We start from the raw sequence: 21,641 nt of genomic DNA, 5'->3' as shown, positions 1-21,641 counted from the left end.
CAAGGCTTGTTTCCTAAGAAGATGTGATATATAAAAGTCTGGGTTTTTAAAGAATATCTATGCTAGTGGGGTAGATAATGCTTAATAGAAAAAAAATACAACTTTTACACTTTTTTCTAATTTCAGTACAATATTTCTAAAATTACCCAGAAAAGTACAACTTTTCATTTTAATCTCAAATTTAGCACGACGTTAAATTTTCCTTCAATTTTAACTGTAGTGTCACGTGTCGTCACGTTATTGAATGAATGAGTCCAACTTATTTTTGCTTAATTAAAAAGTTTATGAAATAATAAAAAAAAAGGTCGACTGACGGGCTGAGGCTCAAAGGAGGAGGGGACCGACGATCGCCCCAATCGGGGTCGCCGGCGACCCCTACTATCATTGCTGACCCCGATTGTCATTGTCGATGACCTCGATTGGGGCAGCAGTGGCCGCAATCGTGGCCACCACTGTCGGCCCCCTCCTCCTTCGGGTTTTAGCAGATCCCTCCATTTCTTTTTTAATTTTCAGAATTTTTTTATTAAATAAAAATAAGTAGAATCCACTCATCCAGTAAGGTGACGACGCGTTGCATTACCGTTAAAATTGATGAAAAATTTAATATCGTGCTAGATTTGAGACTAAAATGAAAGGTTGTGCTTTTCTGGGATAATTTTTAAAAGGTCATGTTAGAATTAGGAAAAAAAATATTACCCCAGTAGATAATTATTTGCCAGCTTTATATTTGTTTATAACGTAAACTAAATTCCGACAATATATATATATAGCCTTCTAAATAGGAAATTAATTGGTTCATACCATTCGTTGGATGGTCACTTTTGGACATCTGACGTAGGTATGGTGTTAGGTCAGAAATTCATTTAATTGTCAACAACCAAAACTTTAGTGTATAAATAATTTTTTGGAAGATGTAATCTCAATAAATTTACACTGGAATAAAGGAAGGTATACATATACATTCGCCGTGTACCAACAGCTTGCATGCATGATGAGTTTTTGATAAGTAAAATGGTGGGCAACAATGATGGTAATATTACGGCTCACCGTTACGTAATGTTCGGACTTTCATGTTTAATCACGAACATATTAGATGAACTGAACAACCAGCGCAAACACTGATCCTGTCAACGTAGCACCGCCATAAACCTAATATAGTTCACAGAAGTAAAAAATTACCCCAGTCATCCGAGCCCAAGCCAAAGAGTCCACCCTAACATATGTACTCGGATGGATTCGAACTCGAGACTTGGAAGTATTTAAATCACATAGGAGCGAGTTTGAAACAACTAAGTCATCATCATTGATGCTGCATTCATGATGAGTTAAATAAAGTGTTTGCATTTGCTTAATTTTGATCTGCATATATATAGATCATATGGCAGCCTTATCGCATTATCGACCTCGATCTTTTCATCGTGGATTCCCGGTTGAGCAACAACATAACTCCCAAATTCATCCGGTTACAGAGAGATTATTATAATAATTTTATACGTCATTTTGTTTGATATATCAATCACATTGCCACTTATCAAAAAAGAAAAAAAACATAAAAATGAGTGATCTAATATTACTTTGTTGTCTTAGTTCAACTAAACTTCATTTTGGAGAAATTCGAGATAGGGTTTGCGCAATGCAAAAATTCGAAAGCCATTAGCAAAATCATTTCATTCTCATATATATTTCGTGAAAAAATTGATTCATCTGTGTCTGTAGACTCTATACGACATAAATACATGCATATATATATATATATATATATGTGTGCGTGTTTGTGTGGATTTCTATTCTCCTCGACAGAGTCAACAGAGACCCTACCAATTAATAAAAGACCTGTGCACGTCTATAAATATTGAAATATATATACAATTATATATAGGGTAAATTACAAAAAAAATCCAAATTTTGTAAAATGTCTCAATTTTGTCATAAATTTTGTTTTGTAACAGAAAAAACCATAAATTTTCTAAAATATCTCAAAAATGACCTCCATTATAACTTCCGTCAATTTTTACTTATGTGTGACCTACGTGGACTGTTAAAGGGACCCACCATCAGCAGCAAAAATTGACGGAAATTATGACGGATGTCATTTTTGAGACATTTTAGAAAACTTATGGTTTTTTTTTTTACAAAACAAAATTTAGAACAAAACTAATACTTTTTACAAAATTTGGGTTTTTTTTTTGTAATTTGCTCTTATATATATCCTATTTCAATTAATAAGTAAAAAAAATGATGAAACAAATAATGTCGAAATTCTTAAAAAAATATTTTTTTTGGATAAGTGGTAAAAATTTTGAATAATTTGAACTATAGAATCAGTTAGCCGAAATCTCGACACCCTCCTTGTCGCTGTAATATATATATCTATATATATATATTGGGAGCATTTCTTGATTTGTGCACGTCAACCTTGCGCAGGGATCATGTTAATTTTTCTGTAACATTCTAATTTATCGGATCTCTCCGAAGAGAAAATAAAATAAAATAGAATTATTAGGAGCTGTGAGGAGAAATATAAGGGGAGGGTTAATGAGAGAAAACGTCGGCAGAGAAAGGACAAATTTACATAAATTAGTTGAGATGTCTTCGATTTAGTCCTCGCTGGATGTCGATATTTTCTCCGGTGCGTGCCTTGTAGGGTTCTTAGTATTTTAATTTATTTTATCATTGTTTTTGAAGAATTCATTAAATTAAGTTGTTCACTTTTATGAACAAAATAATGATAAATATGTAAGATAATGTGTAAAATTTCCAATGGGCCTATAAGCGATTGGACTTATTTCAAACTTAAAACCTGAATCTGATAAGTTAGAGATGGACCTGATAACTTATAGGCTCAGTGAAATTTTATATGCTATCAAAGCAAGTTATGCTTTCGCGCGCTCATGTGGGCTCACACCACGTCAGGTCTAATGTCTCTTTGTATTTGGCCGGCGTGTGGCCAGGTTCAGTTTTGAGGCAACCAAAAGTGCGCATCATGTTAATCAGGTCCGAGTGTAGAACTCGTAGTAATTAGTATGGTTTGTCCACCCCTTATCCAAGCACGGAAGAGAATGCTCGACTTGTTACCAGTTGTTGAAGGCGGGTGTTTAAGTCCACGTGACACGTGCTGGACTACATATTGGCACGTGAGGGCTAGTGTTGAGAGTGATTATCCCACACTGAAAAATTGAAGAGAAACCCACGGGTTCATAAGAAATTGGATACCATAACCTATTAACTCGAGTTTTTGGATTGGAGATGGGTCCGATAACTTATAGGTCCAGTGAAATTTTACAGAATGACCGTGCAACAATTCTCTTTCAAATATCAACTCGATCGTATCATTTTGAGTATATAGTTTGCCTTTATTTTGAAATAGTCCCTAAAGAAAGTTTTTGGTCGATATGAGAACATCTGAGATCTTTGTTCATTCAATACGTAAACTTCTGATTCGATTCGAAAATGATGTCAAATCAACATTATTAGAGACCGCACTGTCTTGTGTTAGGTCGAGTTTTGACTTGGGTGAGCATCGATTTCATTAATTTCGTAATGTAAGAAAGTTCATTCAAACTATCTCTATTTTTTAGCATATGTCCCCAATGATGTTCTAACGCTTAATTTATCGATAATCATAGATGGTTGTTATTAAATATATGTGTAAATGTGACACCCTAAGCTCAAAATATAACGCATACATCCCTATTTCTTTGAACTATTTCATTTCATGTGTACCATTAACTCCCATTTCATTTGGATATAATCATGTTAAGTTGGGTCAAGACAATCCATTAAATTATTAAGTGACCAAAACAAAAAAAAAATTGATTGAGGAATTTGAGTGAAAATGATGGTGTTATTCCTCCGAATGGCGTTACCTGCTAAGTGTGTCATCTGATCAAGATCATCCCGGAACAACCTCGAAGCCATGGTCCTCTATACTACCCAAAGCATATAATTGATAAACTTTTATCAATGTTTTAATCATCTCTCAAATGATTCATGCTCAACTAATTATTTGATTGTGGTGCTTTGGGATATCATCTAATTCAATCAGGAAAGTATCCTTGATGTGCCCTGGCAACAGTCAATCTCATTTCATTTAAAGTAATTTGACTATATACACACAAGCATACACATATGTCTATTATATTCAGCAAAAAAAAAAACATATATGCCTATTAAGTACAGACATAAGCCAACATGCATGATTTGCATCGGAAAAATATTGTACGAACTTCTTCTTTAATAATCAAATCTGTTGTCCTATCATCATCTTTTTATTTTCTTTTTATGAAAATTATAAAAAAGAAAAAAGCTAATGAGAATAAATAAGGGACCTAGCAATTCGATATGGGATATTTCGAAGAAGTTGGGGGACACTTTCTCGAGGTGACATTTTTGCTAATATTAATGAATAATTGAGGGATTTGGGAGGATTTCCTTTATATCGCCGGCCACATTTAATCATTTTTTATCATTGGATGTTAACATTTAATTTATTCTCTCTCTCTCTCTCTCTTTTTCTTTTTGATTTTCTTGTTGCTGAAAATTTAATGTCGATGATGTTGCATATGTAGCAGCCTTGGTAGACCCCAGGAGGAAATAGTAGAAGATGCCCTGCCGACACTTCCTCGTGTTCCTTGGACTTGTTACCCTCACTCTAAATCGAAGAAATTATTGATCGAGGATACCTTGTATCTGATTTATTTGATGCGATTAGACCACCAAGTATCTGTACTATCAATTACAACACATCGACTTTCTAAAGGAATCTGAGATCTCTATGCACACGTTTGAGTATGTGGATAGTTTTGGCAAAAAGTATCGTCCCGACTGACTCCGATTTTTTCGGGCGAGTGTAGGCTGCAGAAGCTGCATGGATCCGCAATCTGTCAAGTGGAAGTCAATTTTCGCCTCACGTTGCTAGACATTTGGTCCAGGAGGGCTAGCCTCGGCCATGTTAAGGCCACGCCTGGCCTCATACGGCTTAACCTGTCCGAGTCGAAGCCTCGCGCATTATGGGCACAAGCATTTTCATTCTTTTTAGATTAATTATACTTCTTAGGCATAAAACTTTTAGAAAAGTCATAATACGAGCTCAGCATCTTCTTACGTGCAGGAGGGGACAGTACACCCCCTCATGTAGGATGGGACCGGAGAGCTGGAGAGCACAGAAGATTCAACATAGAGCCCTGAATCTCGGAGTTGTGTGGCCCGAATTGCGCCCACCCGATGGCCCATTTCCGAAGGAATGGGCATTTCCATGGCAGGAGAACCGAAGAGACATTGCTTCCTGATGGGAACACACATCATCATGAAGAAGGGCAGGCAGCGGCAATAATTAAAGGAGTTCAAGGCGGGGCCATCTGGTATGGGCGTCTGACTCTGTGTCTTCCGCTTGCATATAGGGCCGTTGCCACCGGCCCACCACCACACAGCACCGGTGTAAATGGCCAGGACCCGCATGTTCAACGTATACGATAATGTAGCAACATTCTTAATAGGTCGAGAGCAATGACCTCAGTCACCGACCTCCTATTAATACTTGCATATTCATGAGCAGAATCGCTCCATTACCTCGTAGTATGTCCGCTAAGATGAAACTTCACAAATCAAACTATGACTATTTCGACTCACGATGCAAGCTTTTGAACCATCGGGGATGGCCCAAGGCCCGATGTATAAGATTGTGGATGTGCAATCTCATGCATATTTTGGCCCGTTTGGAAACTTAATAAACAAGTAACTGGCCTCTTTGGGCATCAAAAATTGCTTTACACAGACTCAGCCCATCCAGTTTGGTCTGAAATGTGCAAAAAAATGATAATAAAATAAATAATAATAATAATTCCATGACGTTCCCTGACATATGACAGGAGTTCTAGCAGTAGGCCTCAATTACAAATATTTAGATGGTCAGAGCCATTCAGCAAAAAAAAAGATAGTCAGAACCATTTCCAGAATATATCGATGACGAAATTTCGAATGGATCGAATATTCAATACTTCACCAGCCGATGAGGAGAAGCTTCAGTAGAGCCATCCTTATGTACAGACCATTCTTTGCTTGTCTGAAATAGGCTGCCCTTGGGTCTGCATCTACGTCCACAGTGATCTACCAAAATATCGCAAAACAGCACGGGTAAATATATGCATGGGGTACCATCAAAGACCAGAAAGTTCCAAGTACGCTTAAAGGGTCCATTTGGATTTTCTCATGGATGCATCATACCGAAAATATCATGTTCATACACAGCAGTGGGAGAAGTCTCCACCTAAATGAATGGCAATCCCAATGCAAGAGTCGGATTTTCTTCCTTACTGAACACGATCTAAGTTATAAGCAGCATAGATTACAAGACGAAACAACAGAATATTTTTACCTCGTCAAGCCTTGGGAGCGGGTGCATAACCACTGCATGCTTCTGCATTGCATTGAGAACACCCCTGTCTACGATATACTTGCCCCGAGCAGCCTCATAAAGGTTAGGCCTCTCTGCAAATCGTTCCCGTTGAATTCGAGTTTGATAAACAACATCACACTTAGAAGCCACCTCAAGTAGGTCAGAGCTCTCTTCCCATTCCACTCCCATTGATGTCAAATAATCTTTTATATCATCCTAAACAATAACATTGTGACTTCGTAAACAATGAGATGATCATTCTAGATCTGTTGCGGGCACTAGATAGAAGACCCTTGAACAATTGAAGGCCGATGAACTCAAGGAGAATAGTTGTATACAACTGACCTTCATTTTGACAACATCAGGAGAGACGAAATATATCTTTACATCCTTGTACTTGGCAAGCAAATAGGCAAGCGAGCGGACTGTCCTACCATTAGCAAGATCTCCTACCAGTGCAACTTTAATACCATCTAGTTGCCCGATCTCCCTTTCAATTGTGTACACATCTAGCAGAGCCTGATTCACAAGTTCATAATCAGAAGCAAGCTTTGAGATACGGGCTGAGAAAAGTTCACACTCATTTCATTCAAAGACAAAGGATCAAGCAAAGTTGGTCATTACAACAGAGTAGAACTAACTTGCCATATGTACAAAAGCACTTCATCAATTGACAAACAAAATTGCTGGTGCCTTTTCCCGGACATCAAACGTTGCAGACATATGTTGAAAAGCAATGAACAGTAATCTCCACGGCCTGGTACCTATTTCATTTTACCTGAGTTGGATGCTGCCCAGGACCATCCCCTGCATTAATAATCGGGATTCCTGCAGTAGCCGCCGCTCTTTTGGCAGCGCCACTTTCAAAATGCCGCATAACAATGATATCGGAGTATCCCTCCACAGTTCTTATTGTATCTGTCAATCGTGGCACCGAATCACGCAAAAGTGAAATAGGCAATCTCATCTACCAATTACTTCCTGAAAGATAGATCAGAAAAGAACCTTCAAGTGTTTCTCCCTTTGCAGCCGATGAAAACTCTCTTGCATTCTCGGTAGTCAACACTTCACCACCCAGCCGTTTCATAGCAGACTCGAATGAGAGCCTAGTTCGCGTGGAGGGCTCGTAGAAGAGGGTAGCCATCAGATAGCCCTTGAGAACTTGGCTACCCAGCGAGTTCTTCTCGATGTTCTCCATCTCTCGTGCCACCTCGAATGTAGCACTGAGAATATCCCGGTTGAACTGCTGAGCCTCGATCACATCTTCGAGCTGAAAGTTCTTTCCCGCCGAAATTGAAACGGGATTGCGGGTCTCGAGCACAGAGCAGCGGACACTACACCCCCGGTTTCCGGTCAATGTTGGCATACATTTCATCAGGCCAGAGGATAAAGGAGCTGACTTGGCAGGAAAGAACCTATTCGAGAATGAGCTCTGAAGGGAATTCGCAGCTTTCTGGGGGTACTGAAGCTCCGTTAACTTACACGCGGAGAATGAGCACGAAGTGGCCATTGCAGCTATGAAGCTCCTATCAGAACAATCAACACTTCCACAGAATTGCTAGCTTTTCACTACGCAACTTAATACGAATAACAAATTTGTCGAATCAAAGCTCTTCGACCAACAGTTTTGATTGCTATGCCTCATCAGACTTCGGTTAATACATCAGAAGCAGGAACGGCAGACGAATGGAAAGCATAGACAACTCAAATGGACAACCTTCGAGTTGGTATACCTGGTGATCGTGCAGGGCGGCCGCCGGCGGGGACAGTATTGCAGGATACGGAAAAAGGTTGAAACTTTGGCGGCGGAAGGCGGTGAAAACGGCGGAGATGCGGAGGCGGTGGCGGTCAGAGCTAGTCAGTGACGCAAAGTGCGGTGTCTGAGTGGCGCGACGGTGAGAGGCAAGAGAGAGAGAGAGAGACACTGTTCAGCTTTGAGGGAAAGTAGGGTTGGAAGATTTTGAAAAAGAAGCCAGGAGGTCTCAAGCCGGTCCTCGCAGCCGAACCGGACATTGAACCCGTTAGCTCGACGAGCGGACTTGCCTCACGCACGACTCTCGTCTGTGCTCGAGGGGGTTCCCTTGTAGTCGTGGGGACTCGTTCTGGAATCAGTTCGGGTCAGTGCTCACGCGGATCGGTTTAATTTGGCATCATTAGTCCAAAACCGGTGCTATTCCACCCACTACTTACATGTGAATGTGTTCAATTGCGAAAACCCGATCATGCTCAAATTGGTTTTATAAATGGACTGATTGGTTTGGGAAAGGCGATGGTTTTCTCGTATCATTGTATTCACATGATTTGTTTATTATTATTGTTTCGTTAGTGAAGATTGCAAACCTGATCAATCATCAATTACGAAAGTCTAGTTGCAACACAAATATACATTCGGACAATCACCATACTTACATTGCGTTTGGTAGAGAAATTAAATCCGATTTAATTTAATTTCGTTTGATTAGAGGAGATGTAGATAAAAGTAGTTAGAAAAAATATAAAAAAAAATTAAATATAAAAGAGTAATAATTATGTCGTTGAATTGAGTAAAAATATTGAATAGTTAGGAGAATTTAATATAAAAATTTATTTAAATAATAAAAAACGTATGAGAAAGAATTTAAAGAAAAAATAAAAAAAACAATGATTATTTTATTGAATTTGAGAAGAAATAAAGTTAGGTTAATTAAAATTTAATTTAATTAACATACAAATAAATATAAATATAATTAATAATTAATTAATGAAATAAAATAAAATATAGTAAATTACTGAAAAAGGCCTCAAGGCTGAAACTTTCGTGTCCTATCCGACTTGAAGAGGAGTAAAGGGAGAGCGAAGAAGAATCCTTCTTCTCCGCTCCTGTCGCCGCCGTTGTCGTCCTCACCGGCATGCCGTCGACTCTCTGCACCTCCGTCCTTGCTTAGGTAACCTAATCTATCTCCTCTCCGACCCTTTGAGCACCGATCGCGCTTCCCGGAACACCTGAGTTACCCATCGAATGGATTCGCAGACCGTAGTAAAATCTTGCTGATTCCGTGGGCGAACTCAGTTGCTCCGCATAGGTTTCATGTATGAAGCTGCCGAATTTGTTGAATGCACGCATTGCATGACTACTATTGCTCGCTGTTCTTGATAATTTTTTGATGGATTGAGATCCTTTGCACCCCTGATTGCGTTACTCAGCTGCCAATTCCCCCTGAAGCTTTCGGCATTGCACTAATCATTGTAGCTGCGAGCTGTCTGCTTGTTCAGCTGACCTGGTTGCTGTTCGGGTTGGTTTCAGCTGCTGAGTTGAATTATGGTTTCTTCTTCCGGTTACCTCGATGAGACGTATGGCCGTGGTTTCCTCAGGAGAAGGGCAAAAGTAGAGGAGATGCGTGCTGCTTTTGAAGTTTGTATAGGCAATTACGGCGATTTCGCCTATCCCAACCAGCACAAGACAGAAACTTGCTCCACTTCTCACGAGTATGGCCTCTTACCCTTTACATAGAACAATTCGTGTTCCAAGCGTTGCACATCATTGCTTTACCTAAGTGATCACAGCTGGAGTCTGACCGAAGTTGTCTTTTATGTTAGTTAGTTGCATGTTTATTTTGGTTCTTTGATGCCAAATCAATTTCTTCGCCTTGGTACTGCTCTGTAGGTGCTCTGATAGTGGTCCTCTTATGTCATGTTGCTGCAATATCGAGGAACGAATGGGTCCGACCTCAATATCCGATGCTACCTGCCAATCGAATGGCAATGGTGATGCTACAGAACCCTGTACTACTGCCGGTTCTCTGTACCAAGATAAGAGTTATTCTGGGCATCCTCAAGTTTCTTTTGTAAGCGGATGGATGTACATAAATGAGCAAGGACAAATGTGTGGACCTTACCTCCAGCAACAGTTATATGAAGGACTATCTTCTGGCTTCTTGCCTGATGAGCTTCCTGTGTACCCCATAAATAATGGATCATATCTTAACCCTGTACCATTGAAGTATTTCAAGCAGTTCCCTGACCATGTTGCTACTGGCTTTGTGTACCTATCCACAACTACCTTATGCACGACTATGCCAGCAAATTCGACAATCTATCCTAGCACTGAGTCAAGATTGCACACAGAATCACATTCATTTGCTCCCAATCAAAGTTCACAGGCTGCATCCCAGGCTGGTCCCAACTATAGTGCATATAACCATCAGGTCGGAGCAAGCTATGGAGCAGCTGGCCAGATGGCATTCTCGCAGCTGGTAATATATATATATATATATATATATATATATATTTTTTTTTTTTTTGAAGTTTGGTTCAAACACATGATGATGAGTAATTCATTTTCTAGTCATTTTCATGCTTGAAGTGGGTATATTGCTAGTTTATGTCTTTACTCTTTCTTTTCAGGATAAAGGTGAGGCTTGTTGGTTGTTTGAAGATGATCATGGGAAGAAACAAGGGCCGCATTCTCTTTGGGAGATATACTCCTGGCATTGTTATGGCTATTTACGGGATACCATAATGGTTAGACTCTTTCACGGTTGCACAATTAATTTCTTTTTTTCCTACCCATACTTTATATTCTATTATGAGTAGCAAAAATCATTACGAATAATCAGAATGGTGATTGCATATCTTGTTCTTGGTAATAAATGAGATTGCGCTATAACAAGATTCAATTTCACTTAATTGGAGGATTACTCTTGACAATTTGTGATCTTGATATATCTTTCCTTTTTAGCATCTTATTATTCTGAAGCATTGCTAGATTTGGCAGATGAGAGTGGATTCATCTTAAGTGTGCATGTATGACCTTTTAAAAGCACAGCTTTTAGCTGGCTGTACCACATCTAAACATTGCTGCTTTATTTGCCTATCCACTGAACGTGCTGCCCCCTTGATCCAACGAGTATACTGAGCATGATGATTCAATAGGCTTATGCCTTCTCAGGTGTTGTGCTACATGCTATAAGATGCATCTTAGCTGTTATCGTTTGTCATACTTAGAGGGGGGATTTCATGGCTGTGAATGCTGTTTCATTGAATGTTCACGAGAAAATGGAAACTTGACTTGGTACTTTTAATGATTAGGTTATGAAAGACTATATATATGAATGAGAGGGTGCAAATCATCCTTAGCAGAGTTCTTTCTTCTCTTAATAAGGCATTCTCACGTGGAACAGGGGTGGAAAAGCTTTAGTTTGCTTATCATTGAGTCATCATGCTGATCTGAAGTTGAAGTGGATTCCCATCATTTGGTCCTCTCGCTGCCTCGTGCTAACTTGTCCTCCTTTATTTGGAAATTGGCTGATTGCTACAGGCTTAATTTACCTTCTCTGAAATCCAGTAGAATAAAACAATGAGATTTAAAATACTGGACGGTCGATGAACAGCCATGATTAAGTTGAAATTATTGCCACTCTTTGAGATTGAGGGGGGATATTATCATGTTGGATTAGCTGTTAGCATGTTGAACTAAATCCTTGTAGCTTAGACTTTAAGTTTGCGAGGGAGTAGACTCCTGTTGATAAATTGTTATATCTAATTAGAAATAATATAAAGCAGACGCCGTTTGTAATAGAGAACACTAATTGCAAGCTGAAGTTCTTTACTTTAGCCGTCATATGGGCGACGCTGTATGAGTGTTTTTATCATGGTTGGAACAATTTCCCTTTATTGTAGGAAATTTATCATTGTGATGTGCGAAAGGAAATCTCTCTCATTGAAATTGAAGTTAACTTCGGTAGGACCTTCCAAAAGGATTTTGTGCCCCATATGATATTACTTGTCGGTAGGGTTTTAGCTCTTATTAGTGGCAAGTGGTTTAAATCTCAGGTTCTCTTTTTGGATGTGGGTCTATCAGGTCAATACTGGCATTTTGTGTTTGGAGTGTCACATTTGGTGTTATTGGGTCATGAGACATGCAAGGCAGTACTTTCTTTGTGGGATATAGAGTGGCGGTTGTATGTCTAATCTTCATTGTTTAATTTTTTTTTACATGTGTATATATATATATATATATATACACACACACGTATATATACATATTAACTTCTAATCAGAAGAACAGTCAATATGTTGTGCTAGCGTGTCAGCATAGATTGTTAATATTGCTTTGGGGACAAAGTACGTAGGATGAGGCACAGAATGCAGAGCAAGTTGACTTTTCAAAAAATGATATTTTAAACTTGGCTCCACCTTTTCTTTTTCCCTTCCTGTTCCAATCTTGAATAGATGAAGATAATCCGAAACTAAATTATCACCTATTTGACTATTATGTTTTTCTTCTGAATTTTTGTTTTGTTGTCAGATATATCACTCTGAAAACAAGTTCGGAGCATTTTCATTGCTCTCAGTGATAAATGAATGGAGAAGAGATGATACTGCAGCTAATGCAAGCTGCAATGTTTCCAGAACTTCTGATGGATTTGTATCTGAAATTTCTGAAGTAGTTTCTTGCCAATTGCATGGTGGCATCATGAAAGCTGCACGCAAGGTTCTGCTTGATGAAATCATAAGTAATCTCATGACAGAGGCTGCTTCTTCCAGGAGAGCTCAGAGACATCTAAAACCTGAATCGGCTGCTCAGACCAGTGGGATCTGTAACCTAGATGTCAGCCAGGTACCACACAGAAATTTTGAATTGACTGTTGACTGAACCTCTTATATCCAGTGATAATCTTTGAAATATTACTTTGGCAGCCTGAAGCTTCCAGTCAGAGTAAATCTTCTACCGAATCTGAATTTGTGATGGGAACTTCCAAGAAAGATACTAATGATGCACCTAAAAATGCTGCTCCTGTACAAGCTCTTGCTGTTACCAAAACTATTGGAAGCATTGACAGCTATTGGGCTTCATACTCAGCTGTCTGCAGAATGCTCTATGAATTTTGCATGCAGGTCACTTGGAATGCTGTATTTTATGATGTGATAGCAGATTACAGTACTTCATGGAGGAGTCAAAAGATCTGGTCTGGTCAAGCTAATTTTATGCCCCTGAGTAGCAGGTGCAAAGCTAAAAGGGTGGAGTCTTCTCTTGTATTGCCTTCTGCTTTCCCAGAGGGAAGTCCTGAAAAGAATCGAGCATCATCTCTTAATGTGACATCTGATGCCATGAATCATATCCACGAAAGTGTGGAAGAGGAGCTATATATGTCTGCTGAGGCTTCTTTGGCAGATTATGTCAAATCTTTTGTAAGGGAGGAAGTAGACAAAGTGGTCAGATTTCTGAATTCTGATCTGTTAAATGAGGTCAGTTTAGGAAATATCTAGCTTTCTTGGTAAAGTGATATCTCTTATTTATAATGCATGCAATGGAAGGTAGCCTTTAAATAAGTGTCTTCTTGTTATTACGTAGTCCCTTTATTACATCTTACTTATTATGGAAAATGGACTTGTGATGCAGATAAACAGCGAGTCATGGTGTGCTGACTCTGGTCACATACACAATTCTTCAAACTTGCCTAATGATTCAGGAGCCGATCCAAACAAAAGTCAAGTTGCAGAAACAGCAGAAGATACATCTCAAACTACAACAGAAACAATGGAGCTTGTTCGTCATTCCGCCACTAAACTCTCCGGATCTAACATATTGGCTACTGCATTCAAAAAGCTGTATAGAGGGATTGGTGATGTGCTTGTTGATGAAGTAAATGATGAGCCTCCACCCCCCGGATTGGAAGACTGTAATAAGACCTTTTCTCAGCCTAGTAAATGTAAGTTCCGACCTTTACGGTCCGACGAGCGTATACCCAAGATTGGAGCATATGTTGCTATGGCATTGTGCAGGCAGAGATTGCATGATGATGTGCTTAAAGAATGGGCATCATTGTTCCTTAATGATTCTCTACATCAGTTTGTTAGATCACGGCGTTCATTAAAAAATAAGGTATGTATATATGTGCCTTTACTTGCTTCAAGATTTGATGCAAGCTTGTACATTTTTTGGCCAATTACTGCTTTTAAGTTACATTTTATGTTATAAATTGGTAATATCTCTCTCTATCTTATGGACGGGAAGTTCCTCTTTATTCTATCTTTCTACTATTTTCAGGACTCATCGCCCACTGCAAACAGTAAGCATGGTGCATCCAGTGCAGTTCCTATGTCTCAAGGATGTTCAAAGGATGATTGCACAGTCCGTTCTTGTGATGGACATGCCAATGCTGCTCAAGTTACTTATTTCCGGAAGAAAAAGAACGAAAAAAGAAAGTCCAGTTCTCCTCAGTGCATTCCTTCAGCCTCAAAGATACAAAATTTGCGATTGGAGAAGTTGAAAAGACTGGAGTCCTCTAAGGATTTATCTGAGCCTACAAATGTTAAAACTGCTGTATCAGTTTCCAAGAAGAGAAAGTTGACTAAACCCAACATTAAATCGCCTGTTAGTGATAAGTCAAGGCAAACCGTGATGGCAAGGGTCTCACCTGATAGTAACATCTCGCGAAAGAGCTCGATTGGTCAAAAAGTTAGACGAGCATCTGAAAGAGTACAGAGTATGATGTGTTGATGTTTAGTTTTTTGGAGTTCTAAGTTCTTGCTGATTATGTTCTTATCATCCTATCGTTTCTTATTTTCTTAGATGGTGAAGCCTTAGAAGATGATGTAAAACCAAAGAGACCAAAGCTTTTGAAAGGGAAAGCTCGCTTAAGCACTACGGAGAATCAAGTAGTTAGGAATGAGGACTTACAAGATGCTGTCAGACCAAAGAGTGCAAAGTTTTCAAAAGCAAAAGCTGATATCAGCAATGTTGAGAAGCAAGATGATGGTGATGAGGTCATAGACGATGATGTAAGACCAAAAAGAGCAAAGCTTTTGAAAGCAAAAGTGGAGAAGAAGGTATTAAGAGCAAATCGAGATGGCGTTGATTTCCAGAAAGAGTCCTCTGGGGGTATCTCTAAGAAGATAGTGAAATGTAAGTAATAAACTTTTTCTTCTTTTATTGTAGTTCATCCGACTTTTGGTTTCTTTTATTCAGTGGACTTTAAGAATATGTTACCTTGCTATTTAGTTACCATATATGTTCTTTTATAACAGCAGCTAAGATGGCAAAGCAAAAGAAGGGGGTCCAAGAAACTCTGCGATCATCTGTGTCTGAAGATGTTTCTGTGTCAACTAGTTTTTCCAAAAAGTCAGTTCGTAAGAAGGTTGTGCCAAAAAAACCCATGTCCATTAAGTTCAAGACATCAATGGCTTGCCCTAAATCTGATGGTTGCGCTCGGTCCTCAATCGATGGGTGGGAATGGCATAAGTGGTCGATGACAGCAAGTCCACTTGAAAGAGCTCGCGCTAGGGGAATTAACTACATCCAGTCTAATCATTCAGGTTCCAAAAGCAATAGTTTTCAATTGCCCAACAACAAGGGTATATCTGCAAGGACAAATCGGGTGAAAATGCGTAATCTCATGGCCGCTGTCGAGGGTGCTGACCTGCTAAAGAGCAGCCAGTTGAAGGTAAATGAATAGTGATTTTGGGCTTGTGGGGGTGTTCATGGGCCCGGGGAGAATGAACTCCTCGTTATCAAAAAAGAAAAGAAAAGAGAATAGTGATTCCTCTTTGAATGCACTCTAATGCTGCCTTTGCTTGTTGATTAAAGGAAATGCTGGCTTTGATTCTAATATTTCTGCCGGCATTTGCCAGGCTAGGAAGAAGCATCTGCGTTTCCAGAGGAGCAAGATCCATGATTGGGGTCTTGTTGCTCAGGAGCCAATCGAGGCAGAAGATTTTGTGATTGAATATGTTGGTGAATTGATTCGTCCTCGGGTAATTGATTGCTTTTAATAATGCTACTATTTGCAGCAATTGTGTCTTTTATCTGGTTTTTAGATCAGAGTGCCTCGAGATTTTCTTCTTTTGCATGTCATCCAACACAGGTAGTTGAATTTCTGATAATACAGATATCTGATATTCGTGAGCTCCAATACGAGAAGATGGGAATTGGAAGCAGCTATCTTTTTAGACTTGATGATGGTTATGTGGTCAGTAAAATTGATCCAATGTTAAGAACATCCATTGTTTGAGGTGGTCTACCCTATCAGATGAAGGAGAGGAGCTTACTTGGGCTCTGTTTTACTATTTCAGGTTGATGCTACAAAGCGTGGTGGAATTGCCAGATTTATAAACCATTCCTGCGAGGTAGCTGCTTTTGCAGATTTTCTTTTATTATTTCAAAGCTTTGAATTTCCATTGGTTTGACCTTAGTATCCATGATCTTTTGCAGCCTAATTGCTATACGAAAATTATAAGTGTTGACGGTCAGAAGAAAATTTTCATCTATGCCAAACGGCACATAGCTGTTGGTGAAGAAATCACTTACAATTACAAGTTTCCTTTGGAGGATAAAAAGATACCCTGCAACTGTGGTTCCAAAAAGTAAGTCAAAACTCGCATGCAAGCATCATTCTATGAATATGTTGCTTGCTTTCACCTTAAGATCTTTTAGGCCTTGCCTCTATCAGCTTAAGAGATTGATGAAATGAGTTAATTTTAAGTTGATAAGCATGGAAATAGTATTGACTATTTCCAGTCTTATGCTGACCCTCCTCTGAGTTACTAATATAATGAATACTGAACTTTGATTATCTTGTCTTCTCTTCAGGTGCCGCAGATCATTGAATTAGGATTTCTTTGGCAAGTCTGGTATACTTTGCAGCTTTTTCTGGACTTCAAGCGAGTGGAGTTGGAAAATTTATTCCATAGGTATGGAGAAATTCCTTTCTTGTCTGCTTGCTTATGATTCTTTCAGCTTATGGCCCCTGATGGTATCCTCGACACCCGTAGGTGGAGTTTACCAGTTAAGTGGAATAGGCCATTATTCCAGCCAAGAAAAAAATAAATAAAAAGGAGTTTTCATGTTCTAGCATGTCTGTAAAGGAAACTGACCTGATTTTTTGTCTCAGGTCACAGACACTCTTGCTAATGGAAGTGCGAATGACGTGATTATGGTGAATTTTCAGATCAAGATTCTTGCTTATGATTTTCATAGAGATGACACGCCGATTCTCAAATATATACATGTAGATATCTATTTTGCAGATGAGTTTCTCCCTTTTTGACTCTGTAAATTCATTTATGTTATCGCCTGCGTGAGACCTTGAAAAGATGAGCTTTTGTATAGCGATCATTACTTTATGTAGAATTATCAAGAAATGATATAAAATTATCTGAGAAATGAAAATTTTCAATGATCATGTGACGCCTTTGTCCTTTGAACTATATGATGATTGTGCGCCCGTGCCTTGCATTTAGTCACAAGAAGATAACAAGATTGTGGTTGTTCTTGGTCATAAATTCATCGGTTATTTTAAAAGTGGAATTTTTGGGCCACATGTTTTATCGGCTTTTTTGATGTCTTGCGGGTTGAATGAACTGCAAGCTATAAAAATATTTTGTTTTTCGTGTTCTGGGTTGGCTGCAACCTGATTGGCCGTTGATTAACTTGACATGCATTTGAAAATTAGAATGATCTCCGTTACTTATGGGCTTCAATTGATTGAGGATTAGATGAGAGACTTTGTGCCCATGGACATTCATGAATGTTGTTAGTAGCGGAACTCGGATATGATGCTAAAGCTTCAGTTTTGGGCTAGTGCCAAAGCTTAAGGTTTCAACGAGGCTTCTAACTTGACGTTTCAGCTGAAGGGTGTAGAGTTGTCCTCTTTCTGAAATTCCCACTACCAGGATCTTAGTTTTCATTTTTGAGCAATACTTTCGAGAATGAATTTCACGAGCATCCTTTAATTATATTTATTTTTTATTTTAAACTTTAATGGTTGCAGGTGGTTTGAAAATATTAGAACCAACACGGACTTTCCCCCTCAATGCAGGGGCTGCATTTCTATTGATGATGATGGCCTTCTGGTATGTATCCTCGTTAATCCACACCTTTCTTTGACATTCTCTTTTGAAGCAACCAACCATCTGTAAGGTGGCATCTCATAAAGTGACGGGTGATGCTTGATAACTGCCGAAAGTGGTTGCGCGTACAAGAAAAAATCTTGGTTTCTCTTTCCAGACATTGGGGGTAAAAGAAAACGAAGCTTTGATCTCCAAGGTTCTTTCAGCCATATCTAACTACATTCTTGAGGCATTAGTCAGTTTTGAACTTGGGAATTAAGGTCGTATCATATTGCTTAAGGTCTGCATACCAATTGGAAAAGATGGTGGTGCTCAGTTCCCGGTCAGAATTTCTCAAGCCTGTGGCATTTGGCGGAGCTGTATCTCCCTTCAATGTCCGATAGCATTGCGGATGAGAGAGATTAAGAGGTGTCACAAATAAAGGTCCACGACCGCATCCATCGTGTTCTTACATATACCGAAGAATTGACCAATTGGCCATCTATCGCTCCCATAGGCTATGGTATGATTTAAATTTATGGGTGGACAGCATTTATGTAGTGCTCTTCTCGACTCCTTACTCCTTGGCAGTTGGCGGGTTGGCCTAACAATTTGGCCTTTCGAGTGGGATTTCTAGCTTAGGAGAAAGACGTGCTCTCTAATTAGTCCACCCTTAGTTTTTCAATGGCCATTTCTCCAATCATGTGAGATGTAGAATATCACCATAGAAGTCGTCAAAACTCTTTTATCAAACAATGGTTATAATTGAGTCAGTTCTAGAAACTAGGCTTGAGCGGGGTCTTGAGATGTCGCATGTCGGATTGCAAAGTAGGCAAATTCTCGAGTACAAATTAGGATTCAATCATATCTCTTGATTGCATTACAAGATGGGACTTGTTATGGCATATTTGTCCTTTTGGGGATGTAGAAAGTATGATGATGGCCCCATTATTTTCCAAGCCCCAAAAGTATGATTATCGGGTATTATTACATGACTTCTAAGCTAATTTTTCACTCCAATGAATAGAGTCATTTGATGTATATCTGTCAAGTTGTATAAATATGATGGAGCTTGGATCTTTACTATGTGTAGAAAGTTTGATCAAATTTGAAGTGTTCTTGTTTTTGGAATTCAAGCTTTAGCGGTTTAAATTAATTAATTAATTAAACAGGACAAAAAAAAGGGGATTAAAAAAAAGCAGAAAAACGAAAAACCTTTAATTTCCAAATTTTATCCAATGTGCTGCCCCTTCCCACGTGTTGGGTTTGCAAGTGGTTGGTCGAGTGTTGCATTTACAAGATGACATTGGGTTTTAATTGGGCATTTGGTATGACCATATGGCTTTGTTCGCCAATTCTTTCCTTCTGTGTCGGTTGAGAGGAGGTGATGCATGTTAAATTCAATTCAGTTTGGGATGCTCAGATTGTTCGGGTTTAATTCGGGTTTGTATTTTTTGCAGTTCGATCTCGGTTGTGACTTCCTGAGTTCTTAAATGACCGAATAACCTGAAGATGTCGAACTATACTGAACTCGAGCTGGATTAGGGAACAAGAAGAGTTGCAAGTAACTCCGCCTGTGTTGTGTTTGATGTTTTGAAACACAGCCGGTCCCAAGCCCGGACAAAGGAGGAGGGTTTTAATTGCCATTTGCCAAACAAAGTACATTACCACATATTCTGACCAAAAAAATAAAAATAAAAAAGTGATAAAGGACATGTCATGTATAAATGCTCACTTAGCATAGTGTCTGCCATCTTCCTTGCAAAATGGTTCAAATGGCCCTTGCTTCTTGTGTTGTGCCAAATTTACGGGGAGGCTTTCTCGTCGGAAACTCGATAGAATTGACCTCCTATCCAGTGGCACTGCGGTTACTGATGATCTGTTTGTTTCTCGAGTGTTTCCAGCATCCGTAGCCTGTCAATGCTAAGTGATAAGGCGATTTCCGATCTCTTGGTACTGCAAACTCTGTACCCAAAACACTACAGTTGAGGCCCGTTTTCCATTCAGCCATATCCCTCTCTGCTAGTAAATGCATTCACGTCTCCTCTATGCCCTCGCAAGTCTCTCTTTCATTGTGCTGGAGCAGGTGGCAGGCTTATCATCCTCGTCCGATGTGGTCACACCTCTTGAACTTCTGGAAGTGTATCTGGAGCAGATATCGCGTACGGAAGACCGATTGTCATCGCCGAAGGACTGACTCGACTATAGTATGGTGTTATTTTAGCAAGAGACCAAAATACATAGCAGCCAGTTCCCGTTTGTGCCTTTTTTCCAAGAGAGAAGAAACTGCATTGTCAAATATACGATCTGGGCCAATACTTAAGATGTTATCTCATTGCCTTTTACTGACCTTCAACGCGACTGCTGATTCGGATTCGGGTTATAGGCTCGGAGGGAAGTTGAATGTTCGGGTGCATGAAGCTCGATGGAGAAAAATCAAATTAGTTTTACCTATCGTCACCGATGTTCCATATCTGCCGAGGTGGACTCTCCAAGCTCATCATATGATATGTCTATGGTGTAATCGTGATGTACGTATATCATCCATTACTCTTATCATACGGACCGCCAAACCGGATCGTACCTAGTTTCTGCTCCGTAGTATTGATTTGTCGCTTTCCCTGAAGATCAAGCACTTTCTAATAAGATACATGCAAAACTTAATTGCTTACGACTTCAGGCGCTATTTGGTAATTAATGAAAGGTACAGGAGGGGGTAAATCACTAATAAGGGGCTCCACTTCACTTCACCTCTCTTCTCAATAAGGACGTGTACGGAAATGAAAATGGAGATGGAGACAAAACATAGTACGAGAATCTTTTGTGTGATGTCATCGGGAGGAGGACATTGCATTATATACCGAAAAACATGACTCGTTGAGAAGACACTATAACACGAAAATCAAAATTTCTGATTTTTTGAAATTATACTGTCATTGTACTAATTTTGATCCAGTGGAAAGGACTATCCTCACTTATGGTATGGGCCACTCGATAAGAAATTGATATAAAAATTATATTTTCATTTATTACTTTAAATAAAAATAATAATAAAAAAGGTGAAAATCTAAAGTTGCACATGCTTTGGGAGCATCTATGCCATGGTCCCATGCGGAGGCCCACGGCCCACATCTAGTACTCATCCCCACCCCCCCGGCCCAGCTCTCACTTTAATGCTCTCTCTCTCTCTCTCTCTCTCTCTCTCTCTAGTCCATATTTTCTTAATTCTGTTTTAGCATTACCCCTTTCCCTTTTCAGAGCACACCCTTTCCCCAAACCCCATGAGATCATGACCCCACCCTTGCATTAAATATACTTCAATTATATTATTTGGACTCACGAAAATCCCGCCACAAAAAAAAAAAAAAAAGAAGAGTCAAATCGAAATTCTGAAAATTCGTTTACGACTAATTCCATAAGATCGTTGAATTTATTAAGA

At 39.2% G+C, this 21,641-nt stretch overlaps 2 protein-coding genes and 1 non-coding gene across 17 annotated transcripts; 1 reads left to right on the top strand and 2 right to left on the bottom strand.

Annotated features, from left to right (window-relative positions):
* Window positions 1–2,378: 2,378 nt before the first annotated feature.
* On the bottom strand, window positions 2,379–2,479 carry LOC116215754. Its single transcript, XR_004158554.1, has one exon. It is a non-coding gene; the product is annotated as a U6 spliceosomal RNA (small nuclear RNA).
* Window positions 2,480–5,722: 3,243 nt separating this feature from the next.
* Window positions 5,723–8,498, bottom strand: LOC116215468 (aspartate carbamoyltransferase, chloroplastic-like). Of its 2 annotated transcripts, none has more exons than XM_031551186.1 (6): window positions 8,128–8,498; window positions 7,400–7,938; window positions 7,173–7,312; window positions 6,740–6,913; window positions 6,374–6,610; window positions 5,723–6,105 (listed from the first exon to the last, which is right to left on the bottom strand). In XM_031551186.1, the coding sequence occupies exons 2-6, from the start codon at window positions 7,902–7,904 to the stop codon at window positions 5,998–6,000; spliced, it is 1,164 nt and encodes a 387-aa protein (XP_031407046.1). In that variant the 5' UTR covers window positions 7,905–7,938; window positions 8,128–8,498; the 3' UTR covers window positions 5,723–5,997. The 2 variants fall into 2 exon arrangements, with proteins under 2 accessions (XP_031407046.1, XP_031407045.1); XM_031551185.1 differs by having other exon boundaries at window positions 7,400–7,920; window positions 8,128–8,495.
* A 688-nt stretch (window positions 8,499–9,186) lies between these two features.
* On the top strand, window positions 9,187–20,578 carry LOC116213406 (histone-lysine N-methyltransferase ATXR7). 14 transcript variants are annotated; one of them, XM_031548307.1, is made up of 19 exons: window positions 9,187–9,318; window positions 9,678–9,859; window positions 10,038–10,626; window positions 10,778–10,894; window positions 12,681–12,992; window positions 13,073–13,621; window positions 13,776–14,258; window positions 14,424–14,862; window positions 14,949–15,281; window positions 15,404–15,819; window positions 16,007–16,129; window positions 16,264–16,344; window positions 16,448–16,501; window positions 16,587–16,738; window positions 16,965–17,065; window positions 17,266–17,382; window positions 18,145–18,419; window positions 18,504–18,725; window positions 19,663–20,578. In XM_031548307.1, the coding sequence occupies exons 2-15, from the start codon at window positions 9,693–9,695 to the stop codon at window positions 16,984–16,986; spliced, it is 3,837 nt and encodes a 1,278-aa protein (XP_031404167.1). In that variant the 5' UTR covers window positions 9,187–9,318; window positions 9,678–9,692; the 3' UTR covers window positions 16,987–17,065; window positions 17,266–17,382; window positions 18,145–18,419; window positions 18,504–18,725; window positions 19,663–20,578. The 14 variants fall into 14 exon arrangements, with proteins under 14 accessions (XP_031404167.1, XP_031404176.1, XP_031404171.1 ...); XM_031548316.1 differs by lacking the exon at window positions 19,663–20,578 and having other exon boundaries at window positions 17,266–17,310; window positions 18,145–18,226; window positions 18,340–18,419; window positions 18,504–19,283; XM_031548311.1 differs by lacking the exon at window positions 19,663–20,578 and having other exon boundaries at window positions 18,145–18,226; window positions 18,340–18,419; window positions 18,504–19,283.
* Window positions 20,579–21,641: the final 1,063 nt, after the last annotated feature.

The sequence above is a fragment of the Punica granatum genome, chromosome 7 (assembly GCF_007655135.1).
Source record: "Punica granatum isolate Tunisia-2019 chromosome 7, ASM765513v2, whole genome shotgun sequence".
Lineage (NCBI taxonomy): Eukaryota > Viridiplantae > Streptophyta > Magnoliopsida > Myrtales > Lythraceae > Punica > Punica granatum.
This window is presented reverse-complemented; position numbering and strand designations above follow the sequence as displayed.